Source organism: Pipistrellus kuhlii, unplaced genomic scaffold (assembly GCF_014108245.1).
Source record: "Pipistrellus kuhlii isolate mPipKuh1 unplaced genomic scaffold, mPipKuh1.p scaffold_m20_p_28, whole genome shotgun sequence".
NCBI lineage: Eukaryota > Metazoa > Chordata > Mammalia > Chiroptera > Vespertilionidae > Pipistrellus > Pipistrellus kuhlii.
In genome coordinates this window covers 6711303-6730063 of record NW_023425527.1, presented here as the reverse complement: position 1 = coordinate 6730063, position 18761 = coordinate 6711303, and the positions used below count along the sequence as shown (strand labels likewise).

At 36.6% G+C, this 18761-nt stretch overlaps 3 protein-coding genes across 17 annotated transcripts in view; 1 reads left to right on the top strand and 2 right to left on the bottom strand.

Annotated features, from left to right (window-relative positions):
* NF1 (neurofibromin 1) overlaps positions 1-18761 on the top strand; it is a 217158-nt gene that overhangs the window by 161358 nt on the left and 37039 nt on the right. The window lies entirely within an intron of this gene.
* Positions 828-10515, bottom strand: EVI2B (ecotropic viral integration site 2B). Of its 2 annotated transcripts, XM_045587383.1 has the most exons (3): positions 10279-10515; positions 6298-6367; positions 828-2555 (listed from the first exon to the last, which is right to left on the bottom strand). In XM_045587383.1, the coding sequence occupies exon 3, from the start codon at positions 2530-2532 to the stop codon at positions 1207-1209; it is 1326 nt and encodes a 441-aa protein (XP_045443339.1). In that variant the 5' UTR covers positions 2533-2555; positions 6298-6367; positions 10279-10515; the 3' UTR covers positions 828-1206. The 2 variants fall into 2 exon arrangements, with proteins under 2 accessions (XP_045443339.1, XP_036310303.1); XM_036454410.2 differs by lacking the exon at positions 6298-6367 and having other exon boundaries at positions 829-2555; positions 10279-10511.
* On the bottom strand, positions 14187-17497 carry EVI2A (ecotropic viral integration site 2A). Of its 3 annotated transcripts, none has more exons than XM_036454415.2 (3): positions 17244-17497; positions 16727-16796; positions 14187-15003 (listed from the first exon to the last, which is right to left on the bottom strand). In XM_036454415.2, exon 3 carries the CDS (start codon positions 14980-14982, stop codon positions 14299-14301), a length of 684 nt encoding a protein of 227 aa, XP_036310308.1. In that variant the 5' UTR covers positions 14983-15003; positions 16727-16796; positions 17244-17497; the 3' UTR covers positions 14187-14298. The 3 variants fall into 3 exon arrangements, with proteins under 3 accessions (XP_036310308.1, XP_036310307.1, XP_036310305.1); XM_036454414.2 differs by having other exon boundaries at positions 16727-16774; XM_036454412.2 differs by lacking the exon at positions 16727-16796 and having other exon boundaries at positions 17244-17495.

Genomic DNA, 18761 nt, shown 5'->3' with positions numbered 1-18761 from the left:
TAAATATGGAACTTAGTTTCTTGAACACCATGCTACAATAAATACTGGTTTTTGTTCAGAAAAATCCTAGAACTATGAGAGGTTCCAACATTAAGCTACCAAAAAGGTCACCACACTTCATTCTAAGTGACTGTTTCCCCCAGGAGTTAGGGAGGTAAAGAGAGTGAATATATGCTTGTTGGGCAACGGAGCTCTATTGCGGGCCCTGGCTGACATCTGCATATGCATAGATGAACACACTCGACCTTTGACAAAGATGGAGTTCATTCCTACTCTGATAACTCAGATTTATTACTCATCTGGTAATGGATAAGAGAAGAAATTCTGCACAAGAAAGGTGGTTAAAGAGTTTAAATGTATGGTGCTTAAATGTCAAGTATGAATTTACTGGAAGTTGAGAATCATCTGTATATCAGTACAATCTGTTTTTCTTGGGAAAATCATCTAAATTTGAAATGAAGCCATAGAAGTGTTTTTGTCTTCTTTGTAAGATTTCATTTTGTTTGAGTTCTTCAGGCATATAAAGAGGCTGGTTTCAAAATTTGTGCTCCCCCAATAAGACAAGAAAATGTCTACATTTTATGGTGCATGCCCATTTTTTTTCCAGAGTAAATGTCCCCAACCCCCAATTTTGATGTTTTAGTGTGTTTGCTTTACTATTTTCAATGAGAAGTAGAGAAAGAAAATTTCTCCATTTTTAAACATACATTTTAATCACTCTTGCCCATGAACTTAGAATATTTATTTTAATACTAGAGGTATTAATTTAAAATTTGGTATTTTGTTTAAAACTTGGAGTATGTATTTAATTTTTCCTTTCCTCCACCTCAAACTTTGAAATGGAAAAATAAAATTTTATTTATTCAAGGTAACTTGATACACAGCTTTTCACGGGGTGGGGGGGGGGGGGGGGACTATTAGGTGATAACAAGTATACGTAGGGTTAAGTTATTGACACATATCCCATCCACATATGTAAAGTATACATTAAAGTTAGAGGCTATAGCCAGTCAATAGATCACTGTTTATACATATATAGTAAGTTTTACCTATGCACATGGGCTTTGAGCATATTTCAAGTACTAGTTACTGAATAAAAATCAAAATTGGCTATCAGTTGCCGTTTAATATCTTTCGTCACATGAAGAAAAACAAAAGAGAGAGTCCTTTGAAAAGGATGAAAAATTAGCTAATAGGCTGTGATATTTATAACAGTTCTGCAGGTGGGGGTGGCAGGGATTCATTGAGATCTTGCTCAGAGTTAGGAAGAATAGATAGCTCCTGACACTGAATCTCATTGTTGGAATCTTCCAGAGTTTTCATCAAATCTGGTGGCAGGGGCAAGTTAGGTGAGTCAAGGGGAGGCGGAAGTGACTGTTGGTACTCAGAATTATGATCTTCACAGACTTGACTGAGACAGTCCAGAGGTGGTGGGAGATTGGTGGAGTCATTTGGAAGAGGAGATGCAGTTGTCACTGTGGGTTTGTCAGATGTGTTACTCTCCTGTCCTTCCAAATCAAGAAGGGGAGGAGGAGGCGGCAGATCTGCATCATCTGAAGAAGAAACGGCAGTGCCAATTGTTGATCCACCAGCACTTTCCTCAGATGTACCATTTCCTTGATCTTTTATTTTCTCTGTTTTGAGGGTGTTGGAATCATCAATGTTTTCACTTGATTCAAACAACTTAATTTCTAAGTCATCTGTTACAGGTGTGCTTTTGCCTGGCTTCCAGGCCATAAGTGAAATAATTGATGTACGTTTTGTGGATACTTCATTTTCTCTGATATTATCCAAACATATATCAGGGGTTTCACCATCAGCAAATGGAGATCTGCCTGCCCAGTTTTGGTCATTTAAAACTGGTTTTCTCAAGCATTTGCATAGTACAATCATGATAATAGCTACCAACATTGAAATCAGAATTACACCAACTATTATGGCAGCTATTGAATTAGAATTGCTTTTATGTGGTATTTGTGTGGCACCAGTATCTTCTGGGATGAATCCTGGTGTAATCCTAGGTGAAGTTTCGGCAGCTGGTGTTGGTTGTATGGATACATTTTGAATAGTCGGTGGTACTGGTTTTCTAGCAGAGGTGTGAACAGACGTTGGTCGTTGAGTGGATCCATAGACCAATGGTGGCGGTTGCCTGATAGAAGTATGGGCGGGTGTTGCTAGCTGTCTGCCGGGGGTGAACACAGGTTGTGCTGTTTGTTGGGAGGTGGTGTTGGCCGTTGGTGTTGGTTGTCTGGTGATGTTATAGGTAAGTGGTTGTCCAGCAGAAGTATGTGCTGCTGGTTGTCCAGCAGCAACCTCGGCAGTTGATTGTCCAGAAGAAATGTCTTTGCGTTGTGTTGATTGACCCAAAGGGTTCTCTGTTGTGTTTTGAGAATTAGCCAAGACATGTGGCATCGATGATCTAAATAAAGTAGGCTGTGGTTGCGACTCTGTTGCATTTGCATTTGTCTCTGAGGAAAATGCATTGCTCAGGTATCCACAAAACAAAATTAAGATGAAGTATTTGGGATCCATTTCAGAATGTTTCCTTTTTATCACTAGTTTTATAATGAAAAGAAAAAAGACAGACAGTTAGGTCTCATTTGAAGTCTGGCATAAAGTAGGTAGGTTCCTGATAAGTATTTATTATTCCTATCTTAGACTTGATACACTAATGGCTAGTGCAAACAACTCTTGAATATGCTCTAACTTACCATATAACATTTGGATCTTACTAGCAGTGCTTTCTCTTAATTGTTTCATAAGGTCTGGACGTGGGCCTGCTTCATTGCATTACAACCCTTCATTTCACAAACTTCTCAAATACATGGGCTCTGAATGCCGGTGCCAGGTGCTCCCTACCTTTTCTCTGTGATTTGAAATACATTGATCCTGCTGCCTTGAAGGATACCAGAAACCATCTATTATTTTATCCAAAGATCTTTTCTTTCTTTCTCTTTCCCCCTTCTCTTGACCATATTTTTCTTTTTCTTTTCTTTTCTTTTTTTTAAATATATTTTATTGATTTTACACAGAGAGGAAGGGAGAGGGATAGAGAGTTAGAAACATCGATGAGAGAGAAACACCCACTAGCTGCCTCCTACACCCCCCCTCCCCCCACTGGGGATGTGCCTGCAGCCAAGGTGTATGCCCTTGACTGGAATCGAACCCGGGACCTTTCAGTCTGCAGGCCGACGCTCTATCCATTGAGCCAAACCGGTTTCAGCCCATATTTTTCTTAACTGACTATTCCTTCACTACTATTCAAAAAGCTCTGTATAATAATCTTCCTTTTGTATTAATCTGACTAGCTCCTGTTTTTCTCTCGTCTCCTAAATATTGGTACCTGATAGTCAGTCCTCATGTTATATACTACTTTTCTTTGATCCTGAGTCTGTAAGATTTCAGCACTGTCCTTTATGCCAAAACTCCCAAACATGCACATCCAGCCCAAATCTCCTTAATTCCAGTACCATTTGTATGACTTGTTGATGGACATTTCCATGTATACATCCCAGTATCAGCAAATTCAACGTTTACAATAGAATACCTCTTCATCTCAAAACTGGCTCTCCCAACTTCTCTCTTTTTAATGGTGATACCTGTGTGCGATTCTTATGCACAGAGTCTATTTTATGAGTAATCTTTGCAACATTATCAGTGTTTAGCACTATAAATTTTATGTTAAGACCTCATATTTTTAAAGGATTCAGCTCAGAGTCCATGGCTCAAAATCCTAATATGAGCTTTGAATCTGGATGAGTCAGTTTTACACAGTTGGTAAAGGAGTCCTGCTGTTGCTTTCATTCATTTATTGATAAATATCATCTTTTTGTCAGGCCCTCTTCTAGGTTTAGAAGGTAGGGTGGGGGAATGATTTTAATTGTAAAAATGAACAAGTAATAATTAATTACAATAATTTTATGAGTTTTCTCCTAACAGTATGCAGGAGAGACACAGAGGAACCGATCTAGCCTGGAAAGGCTTTAGGGAAGGTTTCTCAGAGAAGTAAAACTTGAACTGAATCTTGAAAGATATGTAACTAAGCAAATAAAATGTTACATCTGGGGGAACAGCATCCCGGCATGGGGAAAGAGGGCATGTGTACATTTGCATGTATACATTTGGCAGCTAGGGCTGTTTGTAAGATGTGCAGATGCTTAAATTTGAAAAGTTAAGTTCCAGTTCTTCTTCTGTCATCTAACTTCCTATCCAACCATGAGAATTGGCCACTTAATCTGTCCTGTTCTCAATTGTCTTATCCCTAAAGGGAGGAGTTCTAGTAAGACTATGTTCTGTGTGTAATATTCTTGTTTCACACTCATTAATCACAGTGGTAACTATTCAGTTATTTTTTTTTAACGTGTGGGAGGTGGGGAGTCTCAGTGTGTTAGATCCCAGTGTGTTAGATTAGAAACTATGGTTTTTCTGTGATTCGTAGGCCAATCTGAGAGGGATTTGATGTTCTGTACAAGGTACAATAAAAGGAGAAGAGGAGCTCCCTCAACTTTTGCAAATAAATAGATTTCATTGTATTTGAGTAGTTTTCATTGCTTACTCCTATTACTTGGTACACAATGATGATAAATTATCCTATTTTCATAGAAAAATTTTATTTTTTTTCCTGTATAGTCTTTATTTTCTCTCTAATACTTCCAGCCTAAATTTAAAAATATTTCTTCTTTAAATTCTCCTGCTCACTGCTGATGAATTAATCTTAAAAGCACATATGGCCAGGTTACTTCTCCCTTGCTTGTGATTCCCCATTGCTGTCAACATAAAATTCTCTACTGAGTTTTCTTCCTTCTGGCCTGAGCTTAAGCAGTCCCGACTCATATCTCTTAACTGAAGCTTCTCATACAGCCTCTGACTGCACCTCTTTCCCATCTGACGTACTTTCTGAAGACACACTTTGTTTCCTAAACAGACACTGTTAATTATGCGTTTTTACCTGCTTAGAGTGTGTTCTTTTTTCAAACCCAGCCCATTCCCCCTTCTGACTGCCTATCTGAACCTGTCCTCATCTAGACCTCAGTTTAAATTCCCCTTCTGAAACCAAGTTCTCTGTGACTGACCACAGCCCAGAGAAATTAGTCATTCCCTGAACCTCCTTAGTTCCTGTTGTCTTTATGGTTCCTTAAATAAGTCTTCATGTATTTATTTCACTTAAACTTCTAATTTCTTAAATAATCATGTTTATTTTTATTATCTTTTCACTTTTTCTTTTTATTATCCTCACTCCCTCAAATAAGATTATAAAGAACCTTGAAGAAGGCAGAAAGAAACAAAGAAAAATACTTAAGTATCTAGAACATACTATGTGCTATACTATCTTAAGTATTTTACATACTTTATTTCATTTAACCTTTAACTATGTAGAACAGTGTTTCCCAAACTCCTCTCATGATGAGAATCACCTGGTGGAGTTGTTAAACTACAGATTCCTGAATCCCAACTAAGAAGTGCTAAACTAGATTTTTTGGGAACATATAGGTAAAATTGTGTACTTAAACAGAGCACTAAGTTAAGTATACAATTTTACATATGTTTAGCACTTCTTAGTTGGGATTCAGGAATCTGTAGTTTAACAACTCCACCAGGTGATTCTCATCATGAGAGGAGTTTGGAAAACACTGATGTAGAAGATAGAAAAGTCCTTGATTTATAGATAAAGAAACAAATTCAAATGTGTTAAGCAATTTGCCCAATTAATGGTGGCAGACTGGCAATTTGTACTCATCATCTGATTTCAAAAAATATGCTCTTTCTCTACTACCATAAACTGCATTGTTTTTATATTTTGATTCTTTTATAAGAGGTTGCCATGTATTTTAGGAGCCCAGTAAAGTTGGCTTCCTTCCATTTAACTTTTTCACTATTTATTTATACTTATAACAGAATGTAAGCAAAAAAAGTGAGGTCCAAGTTAATAAATTCTGCATTTTATCTATTTTACTAAAGGCTTTTTAAAAACAAATTTTAAAAAATATGTTTTTATTGATTTTTAGAGAGAAAGTAAGGGGGCAGGATACAGAGATAGAAATATCAATGAAAGAGAATCATCATTGATTGGCTGCCTCCTGCACGGCCCCTTGTGGAGACTGAGCCTGCAACCCCAAATGTGCCTCAACCCGCAATCTCTCAGTTCCTGGATTGACACTCAACCACTGAGCCACACAGACGAGGCACTAAAGGTTTAACCATCAAAAAATAAGAAATTTTTGTCATAAATATGGGTTTTTGAACCACCTCTAGATGGTTATCATTTCCTAGCCGCTATTCTTACAGATTTCCACCCACCTGCCAAGAAAAGGCTTCATCAACAGATGTTATTCTTCAAAGTTTCCATTTAGTGTTGAAAAAATGCCATCTGAAGCAACAGAAATACAGGCCATGAATTATCTTCAGTCAAAAATGTTCTCTTTTGTCACTTTGCTTAAATTTTTTTTTAAACCCACATTGTTCCTCTTTTCTATTAGTTAAAAAAAAGGGTGCATTAGGAAAGGAAAGAGCCCAAACAATAATTATAAACACAGTTTAGTTTGTAAGATCAGTTTTGATAGGTTCATAGCCTAATTTGTCAGTAGGAAGATCATAGGACCTTCGGTATATGATATTTTTTATTTATCATTTAAGCCTTATGATAATACTAGAGGCCTGGTGCATGAAAATTCATGTACTGGGGAGGCGGGGGGGAGGATCCATCAGCACAGCCTGCCCCCTCTCACAGTCTGGGAGCCCTCATGGGCAGGAGGCCGCCCGGCAACCAGGGGAAGGTAACGCCCCATCATGCCTCTGCTGCTGCCACTGCCAGCAGTGCAAGCCTCAGCCTGTCCTGATTACCTGAGCCTCAAGCAGCCCTGGGCGGCTGGGCAGCTGCCATCTGAGGCTTCCCTGTGCCTCGGGCCAGCCCTGGGGGGCTAGGGGGCTAAGGGGAATGGGGGACTCAAGAGGCAGGTGCATGGAGCAGCTGGGCCCACCTAGGGCTGGGCCTGGCCTTGCCGCTCGCCTGCCGCCCTAGTAGGACTGAGGGGACTGAGCGCTGCCATCTTTGAGGGCATGGCAGTCAATTAGCATATTCCCTCCTCATTGGCTGTGGGTGTTGCTATCTTTGAGGGTGGGACAGTCAATTAGCATATTCCCTCATTGGCTGTGGGTGTCGCCACCTTTGAGGGGGAGCAATCAACTAGCATAGTCCCTCCTTATTGGCTTTGTGTGCCGCCATCTTTGAGGGTGGGGTGGTCAATTAATCTATTTCCTCATTGGCTGTAGGCGCTGCTATCTTTGTGATGGTGTGAGGGTCAATTAGTATATTCCCTCTTTATTAGATAGGACTAGAAACCTGGTGCATGGATTAGTGCATTAGTGAGGTCCCTTGGCCTGGCCTCTGAGGATCAGGCCAAAACCGGCTCTCCAGCATCTCCCAAGGGGTCCTGGATTACAAGAGGGCACAGGCCAGACCAAGGCACTCCACCAGTGCCCGAATCTGTGCACTGGGCCTCTAGTATGCATATAAGGTCTTTTTTAATCTCTTTCCTGCCCTCCTCCCTCTCCCTTTCCCTCTGAGATTCATCAGTCTATACAGTGTTTCCATGCCTGTAGTTTTCACTCCTGCATTTAGCAACTGCTCCCTGGTGGTCAGTGTGCATCATACCTACCAGTCGAACATCTGCTTGTCGGCCAGTTGCTTACATATATATATATATATATATATATATATATATATATATATATATATATATATATGTATGTATGTATATGTATATGTATATGTATATGTATATGTATATGTATTGTATATATTAAATATATAGGTTAAATATATATAGGTTAAATATATAGAGATATGGGCTTTTATATATATATAGATTAAAACTGACATTTATTATTCCATGATAATATTAAAACCAAATTCTACTTCCCCTGCTTCAATTAGTTGTCTATCCTCCTAGAGTGTGCTATGTCAGGATGCTTGAATCTGTATAGAATTCTACACAATTTAGAATAGTTCAGAAAAGAGTGAACAGGACTTTAAAAAAGAAATAGTGGGTATAATTGTGAAGAAACTGGCTTTTTTCTAACTCAGAGATAAGGCTTAACTAAGCATTTTAAAATACACTTCCAGAAAAGCAGGAGTCCCCATATATTAGACATACACTAAAACGTATAATACATAAGTATATAAAGGGTCCAGCATTTACAATTAATTCTGTTAAATTGGACATGTAAGAAATATGTCATTGGCTTATCAAGGGAATCAGATTTGACGAGCATATCCTAGGACCTAGACAGAAAGGCAAGTGTAAGTGAACAGTATCAAAAATAGTATCTTGCCGAAACCAGTTTGGCTCAATGGATAGAGTGTCGGCTTGGAGACTGAGGGGTCCCAGGTTCGATTCCGGTTAAGGGCATGTACCTTGGATGCGGGCATATCCCCAGTAGGGGGTGTGCAAGAGGCAGCTGATCGATGACTCTCTCTCATCGATGTTTCTAACTCTATCTCTCTCCCTTCCTTTCTGTACAAAATCAATAAAAATATATATTTAAAAAAATAGTATCTGAGTTTTGGTTACTTTGATAATAAGTTAACAATATATATAAAATAGTTTAAAACTATTAGTAGTGTAACTTCAACTAGTGAAGTTATGAAACCATAATAGGAATAAAACAACAAATCTATATCTTGAGGAAGAGCAGAAAGGGAAATTAACCTTGCATTATGATAGGAAGTATTGATGACCATCTTTTAACAATAATAGTATGCTAGGCACTTTGTTGTTTTACTGAGCAATGTAGTGTTATCTTCCAGATAAAGATACTGAGAAAGCAGAGAAGTTGGGTAATTTGCCGAAGTGTCACAGCTCTAAGTAGTGGCACTAATACAAAAACCATATCAGTCTTCTATCAGAGCCCTTTCCTTCTATGACATATCACTATATATGCTGTACTGCTTTTCATAGTAAAATTATGAAACCTGCTTTATGAAGAAATTAGATGTGAGCTCTCTGGGAACAGGTATGTAAGTAACTTACGGAGGAAAAGAGCTACTAAAATTAGATATGGGAGTTTTGAATGTTTACTTTTATAAGGTGTCATATTTGACATGATTTTTAAAAATTAGACATTGAAAAGGACCAGGTTTATATTTAGCATTTAAACTTATTCAGAATTTATAAATTCCTTCTAAATAGGATTTTATTGGAATTAGTTGAAAAACACAAGTACTATTGAACTCTAAATTTAGGACTGACCCTTTAAAAATATAAGGACAACTTTTGTCTAAAAAAAAGATTAGAATTTTTATTTTCTAACTTTTTTAATAGTTACTTAGAAGGAATCCAAAGTGGACCTCTATAAGTGTGAGCCATTAAGTATTTATGAAATGCTAATATAAGATATCTTCGACTATGTATTTATTATTCCATGATAGTGTAAGTCTATGTAAAATCTTTGAAATTTTTATTTTTTAGGATATTCACTTTAATTTCTCAGTTTACACATAGAGTAGGCATTTTTTATTCATATTAGCAATTTTCTATTGTTCACTCTGTGGGTGTTTTTTCTCTATCTGTTTTACACTGCTTATTAATGTCACAGGTAATGTGATAATATGTAGATGATACATTTTATAACAGTTTTGTCTTAGTGAATTTTTAAAATATTTTCATGTCACAATTTTTAATATAATATTTTCATGTTATAATTCTTAAATATAAATTCTATTTGTATAAAAAATAAAGCATAAAAAATAAAAAAATAAAGCATATATCGTAATGATAAACAGGTACCTCATCTATATTCCATTGGCTTCTTTATAAATTAAGTGAAGGTGGCTATGGAAACTAAAAGGGATTAAAAAATAAAAATAATTTAAATCTATGAGTTACATTATGTACAGGAAAATTTTATAGAAAATAAATCAGAATTTTTAACTGGTATCTTGCGGTTGTAAATTCAGTCATAATCCATGGATTCTAGTTTTATTTCTAGCCGTTAGGTTTATCTGCCTGGGCTGTAGTTTATTTCCTTTATCTTTGGAACTAAGATTAGCAAAACCTAGGTGAAATTTTACATTATGCAAACCTAGGTGAATTTTTTTCTTAAAGGCAAGCTCTACACTCAATATTTCTTAATTCCACACAACAAAATCACAAAACCTATTACAGACATCTTTAGACTAGCAGAGGTTACGTTTAAAACACTCCTGTCATTTTAGTTTTAAAAATAACACTTAAATAAAACAAAGATCAAACCAAATAGCCTGTGTGAAAATTTTCTTACCTCAGCTGATAACTTCTTTTGCAGGATGCTGAATTCTTGTTCTAACTGGACATTTTGGTGATTTGGCTAAGAAAGCAAAAGAGGTGGTTCCTTTTAGATTAAAAATGGTCCTCTAGCAAACTGAAATGGTTTCTGTAGAAAAAAAGGAAGTTTATCATAGTTGGTTCCGGAAGTGCAATAAGCCACAAAATGACTAAGAAATATACTACTTTAACAGAACTTATTTTAAAACCCATTTTGGAGCTACATGATTTGTAGCTACATGAGTGCTATTAATTAATGTTTGTAAGTAAACACTGGAGGCTCTCTAGTAATGTGATTCTATAATTTAAATATTTAGAATGGAGCTTTGGGAGCCAATTGTATGTTCTAAGGAAAAACTGCCAGTTGGGTTATCACCCACAGTGAGATTTCTTTCGTAAGATGTGAATGATGAATTCAGTTTACTTGTGTGACCTTAGGCAAGTGACTGCACTTCTGAATCACCACTTCCTCCTCTGGAGGACCATTTCTCTTCCTGAGTTGTTGTGGGGATTAAATAAGATAACATAGCATGTACAAATGTCTTGCAGTAGGTAGCAGTAAATGTTAATGTTATTTCTTCATACATAATTTAGGCAAAGTCCAGGTAAAAGTATAATCCAATTTTTTTGACCAAATACTTTATTAAATGATTTTTTTAAATCCTCACCCAAAATTATTTTTTGGAGAAATATTTAGAGACTGGGGGGGTGGGAGGAGGGGAGAGAGAGAGAGAGAGAGAGAGAGAGAGAGACAGAGAGAGAGAGAGAGACAGACATCAATATGAGACACATCGATTGGTTGCTTCCTGCAGGCACCCTGACCAGAGCCTGGGAAGCAAACCTGCAACCCAAGTACATGCCCTTGACTAGGAATCAAACCCCCAGCCCTTCGGTTCCAGGGCCAATGCTCTAACCACAGAACAAAACCAGTCAGAGCAATTAAATGATATTTGAGTTCAAGTCCACAACACTTTGATTATCTACAAAGTAGGTACTTCTCCATGGAAAAATAATTTCAGAATCAGTTTTTAAGTAAGTTAACTGAGCAAATATATAGAAAAAGGTATGAGTCAGTCTCAATAAAAATTTCTTTGGCAATATCACCTTCTAGCCTGTTTCCTCATCTGAAAAGTGGAGATCATAATTTCTAGTTTCTACATTTATTATGGGATTACATAAACGTAAAGTATCTAACATAGCACGTGTTACAGTAGAAACAGACAGTAAATGTTAAACCATGCCCTGCTTTCCCCTGGTCACTGCAAAGGAACACAGATTATTAAGACCCCATTCTCAACTGCAAAGGACTTATTACATTGTACAAAAAAAATTTTGAGGGGTCCTACCATGAAGCAGAATATAATCAAAATGCTATAAACTTTTGATTCACTATTTTAAAATCCCTAAAGTGTGTGGATCATAATACCCAGGGATAGGAAACAAAAGTCTCTTTGTTCAAAAACAACTTAAAAGATTTGTACTCAAAACATAGCTTAACTTTGCATTTTTAAACATTGCCAAGTTTGGAAAGGAGCTACTTCTGTATGTTCATAAGCTATCATTGGATGGTATCATTCTGAGGTTACAAGTTTAATAGCCAAGATAGGAGTAATGAATTTTAAATAATTCTGCAGTAGAAGCTTTCTTGTACTGTGAGAAAGTGTTTGACCTGTATATTGAATATTGGTTGCCTAGCTAATTTCTTATTTTTAAAAAGATATTAAATTATTTTAATTTCCTGCAAGTATTTATATATGATACTTGATTTAAGGAGTGCTTTGTGTTATCACTATGTATTCCAGTATACAATCTCAAATTTTCAATTTGTACAAAACCAGAGCTCTGCCCAGTTTCATTTCAATCTGGTCCCTTTTACCCCTGAAAATTCAGCCTCCTTCCTGTCACCATGTTTGGCATGGGTATTCTCTTGCTTTCCTTTGGACTTTTTGTTGACATTTAGAGTCATCGGGAATAATACAGATATGATTTATTATTTAGGGAATGAACTTTTTGACAAATGGTAATACATTGATAATAAAATTGATGTTCTATTTCCCCCTCACATTTTAAGATATAACCTAGATCGTTGGCACCATGGAACTTGTAAGAAGTGAATTTGACCAAGAGCAGTATTACCTAGGGAGTTATGTAGAAATTACCAATGCCTGAAGCTCTAATTAAATCATAAGAAGAGGGTGGGAATAGGCAGTGGTGAATTTTTTAAACTCCCAAGTGATTCTGATACACAACCAGCATGAGAATTGTCAACCTAGAAGGGAGAGTAAGATTGTGGTTATACAAAATATGTAAAATATTTTCCTTAATGGCTAGCATATTGCCCCAAATAAGTGATCAATAAGGAATATGATTTGTAAAATGTGGCCTGGTATTTAATTAGTATGCCATGTATCAAGTGTAGTAGATAGTTGGGAAATCTCTCAAACCAACTTTTGTAATATGCTTAATTGAAGATAGAAGTTTTTACTTAAATGCAAGTCATTATTTTACTTGAATGCAGCTTCTTAAAATGTTAAGCATGCCCTGGCCAGTGAGGCTCAACTGATTGAGCATCGTCCTGTGCAACAAAAGGTTGCCAGTTTGATTTCCAGTCAGGGCAGAAGCCCATTTTGGATTTGGTCTCTGGTCAGGGTGTGTACAGGAGAAAACTGATCCGTGTTTCTCACATTGATGTTTCTCCCTTCCCTTCCTCTCTAAAAAAGGCAATAAAAGCATTTTTAAAGGCTAAATATTTACCTTAAGAAGCCTATTATCCAAATTAACAAAGACACACAAACATACACACACACCTTTTCTTTCCTCATATCCCATTGATAGTAAAAAAATGAAATTGGTCATTAGGCCACTTGGTGTCCTTGAAGTTGAAAAAAATAAATCAACTTTTGGTTATTTGCTACAAATAATTCAAAGAACAATATTTGTAGAACTAGAGGCCTGTTGTACAAAGATTCGTACAAGAATAGGCTTTTTTCCCCCTGGCTTCGCTCCTGGCTGCCTGGGAGCTTGCAAGTCTTCATTCTCAGCCCAAGCACCGCTCCTGTAGCTCCCTCTGCCCCCATCCTCCTCCTCATAGCAGGGGTCCTGGCTGCTTCACGGCCCGCTTCACCCTGCATATGCAAATTAACCTGCCGTATTTGTTGGGTTACTTTGCATATTCACATCTGATTGGCTTATGGGTATTGTGGAGGTATAGTCAATTTGAATATTTCTCTTTTATTAGTGTGGATAGAGGTATGTTACACTTAAATGGTAAAGTATGCTTTCCATTTATTTATAGGGAGTTTTCTATTGTGGCCATAATCTCATCTGTTTCAATTGTGTTTTACATGTGTTCTCTCAGATAGTAAAGTGAAAGCAAATATACAGTCAGTTTTATTCTAACAAAGTCTTAATTTATTATACAAAATTTAAAGTTTTAGTTAAATATTTATAGTAGAAAAACATTCTATTTGTGTCATATATAAAGATGAAAACATCTAGCATAAAATTAGCTGTGTTGATTTAAGAGCTGGTATGGATTTTGTCACACTCAGCAAAGAAGGTACCATTAAACTATATAGTTAGGAATTTGAATTCTGTTAGATGTTGAAGCATATTTGCCTGTAAGGACACAATAAAACTATTCAAAGTTTACTTATATTCAAAGATCATCTAACTATTGTTGCTGAACAAGAAATATTTGTCAATTTCTACTTCTTTTAGTTTCTTCAATTTTTCTTTAAAATCATCCTTACATTTTTGGTTGTTTTATTAATTGTTTTTTTAAATATTCAGTGTCAGGACAAAAATACACAGTTTAAGTAATTAAGTAAGCAGGCATACTTCTCCCTTTCTCACCTGCTTAATTCTAAATTGCAAGGTCTGCAGTTTAAAATTTAGACCGTCAGACCAACATGTTGACATTAAATATCAAACAATTCATTTTTACTTCCTGATGTTTCCCATTGCTACTTTGCATTTTTCTTCACTAAAGCATCTGTTAGTTAGTGAGTTTTCCAGTTCCTTCTTCATCTTTTTTCCCCCTGGTAGCTGTGAGCACTCCAGCAGATTGCATCATTAGATTGGGCCCTGTGAGCTGTTTTGCTCTATTCCAAGTGTCTGATTCAGCAGGCCATAGACCACTGCTTGCCAGAAAATCGCCATTGCTTCGAGGCTGGCGCTTGCCTGCTTGTTTTGAACGTCTGAGATAGGAGACTTTGTTTGCCAGAATCACAGTGGATAGAAATAGAAGGGTGCAGATAAGAAAAAGCACTGCAATTATAATTAAGCAAATCAGCATAGCCATTTTGTTGTTGTTTTCCTCACAGACTTCTTTTTTGAAAATTTCACTGTGGCTTTTGCTTGTGTTTTCAGTGCTCTGTAATGTCGGAGCGCTGCTCCTAGCAACCGAAGGTGTATAAAGATCCAGTTCAGACTTAGGGGTGGAAGATGCTGCCATTTCAGGCATGTTTGTAGAATTGCTCCTTTTATCTACTTTAGGAATGGTGGAGTTTATGTTACTGTTTTCATTTTGATTTCTGCCTGTCTTGTTTTGAATATCGGGATCCCAGACAGTAGTGTTGTTAGCCCCCAGATGGGTATAGTTTGTTCTTGTCCCAGGAGACAAAGAAAAAACTGTTGTCATCAGAAAGGCAAGATACAGGTAATGACCTGTGTGCTTCATGTCCGTGATAATGCGGGTAACCTGTTGGGGATAGAAATATAATTTGAGAATTTGTAAAAGAGTTACAGTTTCTGATTTTGGTAATTGTATTAAAAGATAGGCAGCTGATATGTTACAAGTAAGCTGCAAACTCATGCCTAACATTTGCAATTCATTCTCAACCAATATTTTTTTTCCTATTAGGCTGTATATAAAGAAACAATTTTAATTTCTGTTCTCCTTTTAAGTGAATACCATGGTTTTATATTTTCTCCCTCTTAAGCATGCTAGACTTCAGCTTTGAGTCATATACTTCTGCTTTTTTGATTCCTCCCCATTTAAGGATCCTTTTTTGCAGAAACTCCCCACCTTCTAACAAATGTGTCATCAGTCTTTATAGTAAAGGAGAAATGTGGCCTTGGCATTTTGCTTCATGCATGAAAATAAAATGCAAGTAGCTTTTTTTCCCTGGTCAGGAAAGGGGAAATGTGGTAGCAACCAAAAGAAAATGGACTGCAAACAGGAGTTTGGGGTGGGTTTTTTGTTTGTTTGTTTTGTTTTTCCTTCTTGGGTATTTATCTTGAGCTTAGAGTAAAGCTGGTCCTTAGAAATATATCCCCAGGATTTGTGAAAGCAGTTTTATGGTGGTGGTTCTCTCGTTTCACCTCTGTATCCCCTGACTGTGGCTTTCTGAAAGCACAGGCCAAAGGCATGTCACTCTTCTCAGCCTAAAAACCTGGCATTATAAGCAAAAGGCGGCACTCTTCTGAATAATCTCAAAAGCTTAACAAAACTTATTGACTTTTTAATATTATTTAGGCCTAGCATTTTTTTCTGTGAATATTTTGACATAATTAAAAAAAAATAACATATACAATAAAATAGAAAAAAATAGAGCCTCGGGATCTTGGGGTTTTAGATAAACGTGGGAAGTCAAGGCAGATGGTAAGCATCTCAGCATATAAATAAATAGGTTGCTTTTCAGTTTTGGCTCTTTGTCCTGGAAGCCAGTACAAAGAGGAGACAAGACTGCTCTAATTCTCAGTATCCACCATAGAACTGATGATTTAAATAGAACAGGTATATCTGTTCAGGGACTGGTAAACCAGAAAGACTTACCACCATTATTGAACTATCTCTTTTATAATAATATTCCAGTTTGTTGGAGCTTCTTTTATGAGACTGTTTTATTGTTAGCATCCACTTAAGGGAACTCGGACAAAACTAGATTATTCTCCTTTTTTAATGCAGCTTTGATTCCATAGATCTAGGAGGGACCTGAAATCCTTCAATTCTGACCCAACTCCTACGCAACGTAGGTGCTGCTGCTAGCCAGTTTCACAGTTTTATAAGAAATAGTTTATAAGAAGTAGCTTATAATAAATGATGCTAACTGGAAATTAGCCTCTGAAATAATATCACCTATTGATAGTAGGGAAGAAAATAAACTTTTATGTGCTCTAGAATTAAGATTACTTTTTGGATTATGACCTTTAATAAACAGTGAAAGATATGTTGCATTGACTTCTATCTAATAGTGTTCAGCTTCATTTTTAAGTTGAATGGTATAAATCTTTGCCTTCTTTATGATTCTTTCACAGAGAAATACTTTAAATTGGGTTAGGAAGCAATTTCTATCCTTTTATACTAGACTGGCCATCTGCATAGCTGGTAAAATAATATAAAGTGGGTTGTTATTGTCTCCTTAGTTGGTTAACAGTGTAGTACACACATCCTAGCTTCGCACACATTTAACAGTGCTTACCACGGGATGGATAATGGGCCTGCTGTTGATTGTCTTCAGCCAGATGTGCTGTCATCCCCAAATAAACAAACCGTTAACAAAACGAGGCTTTCTCTTATCCTTACAGGTTCCCAAGAATAGAGGACTGTCTCTATAGCCCTAATTTAAGTCAAAAGTGTGTGTGTTTACTCTCTGGTCATTTTCAAATAGCATGTGTAATGCCTAAGCATTAATAATAAGAAATTTTCTTTTGTTAAACTTTTTTTCATAACCAAACTTTCCAATTGACTGTAGAGGTTAAACTCAGATTCTTCCTAGTTCTAATTTAAAACTCTAATGTGATAGTAAATCTTTCTCATTTCTAACAAGTTTTACCTAATAGGAAAAAAAAAAAAAAAAAAAAAGCATACATTTTCCATCACTTACGATTCTACTTTGTTAGTAAGAGTCTTAGGTACTATTTGAAGCACTTCCTCAAACACAAATCTGTACAAAGTTATAAGTAAAAGGCATAAGAAAAGCCATATTTATTACCTACCTTGCAAAATGGTTGGCCAGAATCTGATTATAACCTTATTTTAATAAGCCACTTCTCTTCTTGTCTTTGAGCACAGCTTGAAAGTAATATAAAGCAGAACAGACTTGGAGAAGTATGAATGTTAAAGTAAATCTGAAGCAAAAAAGGGCATGCACCGCTAGCTTTCCACTTTTCGAACCAAACCACAGATGATGACACATTTCCTTTTCGCTGCAACTAAAGCACATGTCACAGGGGAAAAAAACACCAGAATCTCCAACTTGTCTAGTTGGCCACTGGCATGACAGGAGGCTTTGTGGAGCAGATCCCGCCTCCAGGGCAGGGAGGGCCTTCCTCTTATGTCTATTTGATCTTATGCTCACTGTCTATGCCTGCTGTGCATGCTTGAGGATGACATATTAGTATCATTCCAAAGAAGATGAAATGGCATTTTCCCTGCAGCATTAAAATCATCTCTAAAAATTTTATTTGTATGCACAGATTGATTTGATAAATGAATTTGGAAACCTAGGGTATTGGTCAAATAATAGAAACAGTGATATACATAACCCACATCTCAAATTATGGAACTGCAACAATTTGAGAAAGTACGTAGTAAATTTAGATTATATAGGTCAGAACATGCTTTTGTGTGGTTTAGTGTATATACACGCACACCAACAGTGTCTCTGTCTGTCTCTCTCTCTCTCTCTCTCTCTCTCTCTCTCTCTCTCTCTCTCTCTTTCTCTCTCTCTCCTTTTCTTTCTGCTCCCTCTTCTCTTTCTCTCCTTCGCCCTCAAATTTCCTTTCATCACCTCATTTTCCTCCCATAAGTGGCTGCCCTCATGATCTCTTTGTTTTTGTTTATGATAGCAACATTCTTTGTAAACTCAGAGGCTTGTTCTATAGCAAGACCTTTTAATTCAAGTCCTTTCTTATAGCTCTCATCTGACCTAAGACAATGTTGATTCTTTCTTTATATTCTTAGATCAGTTTCTTTTTTACGACCACCATAGTATAGTCTTGAGCCACATAATGACAGGCCACATATACAATGGTGATCCCATAAAAATACATAATGGAGCTGATAAATTTCTATTGCCACTAGTAGCCATGGTAACATCATAGCACAACGCATTACTCCGTGTTTATGGTGATGCTGGTGTAAACAGACCTACAGCACTGCCAGTCATATAAAAATATAGCTCATGCAACTACAGTATTAGGCCATACCTCTAAGTTTGTGTAAGTGCACTCTGATGTTTGCACAACGATGAAATCGAACGTTTCCCTATATCGTTAAGTGGCGCATGACTGTATTTTAGATCCTTATTAGGCCATATCTAGAGTAACTACAATATCTTTTTTACCAGCCCTGACTTCGTTATATATCTTGTATATATTACTTCCTTTGATCATATCACGCCTTTCTTTAAAAAAATAGAGTTGAGTAATTCCTTAACACCTACAGCAATGGTTCAGAAATGTTCATACAAATAAACATTGGATGAGAGGGGTTTTTTAAAAGCAGTGAAAACT

What these genes read in the sequence shown, in the direction of transcription:
- EVI2B (XM_045587383.1), bottom strand. Translation starts at nt 2,532, where the DNA reads ATGGATCCCAAATACTTCATCTTAATTTTGTTTTGTGGATACCTGAGC.
- EVI2A (XM_036454415.2), bottom strand. Translation starts at nt 14,982, where the DNA reads ATGAAGCACACAGGTCATTACCTGTATCTTGCCTTTCTGATGACAACA.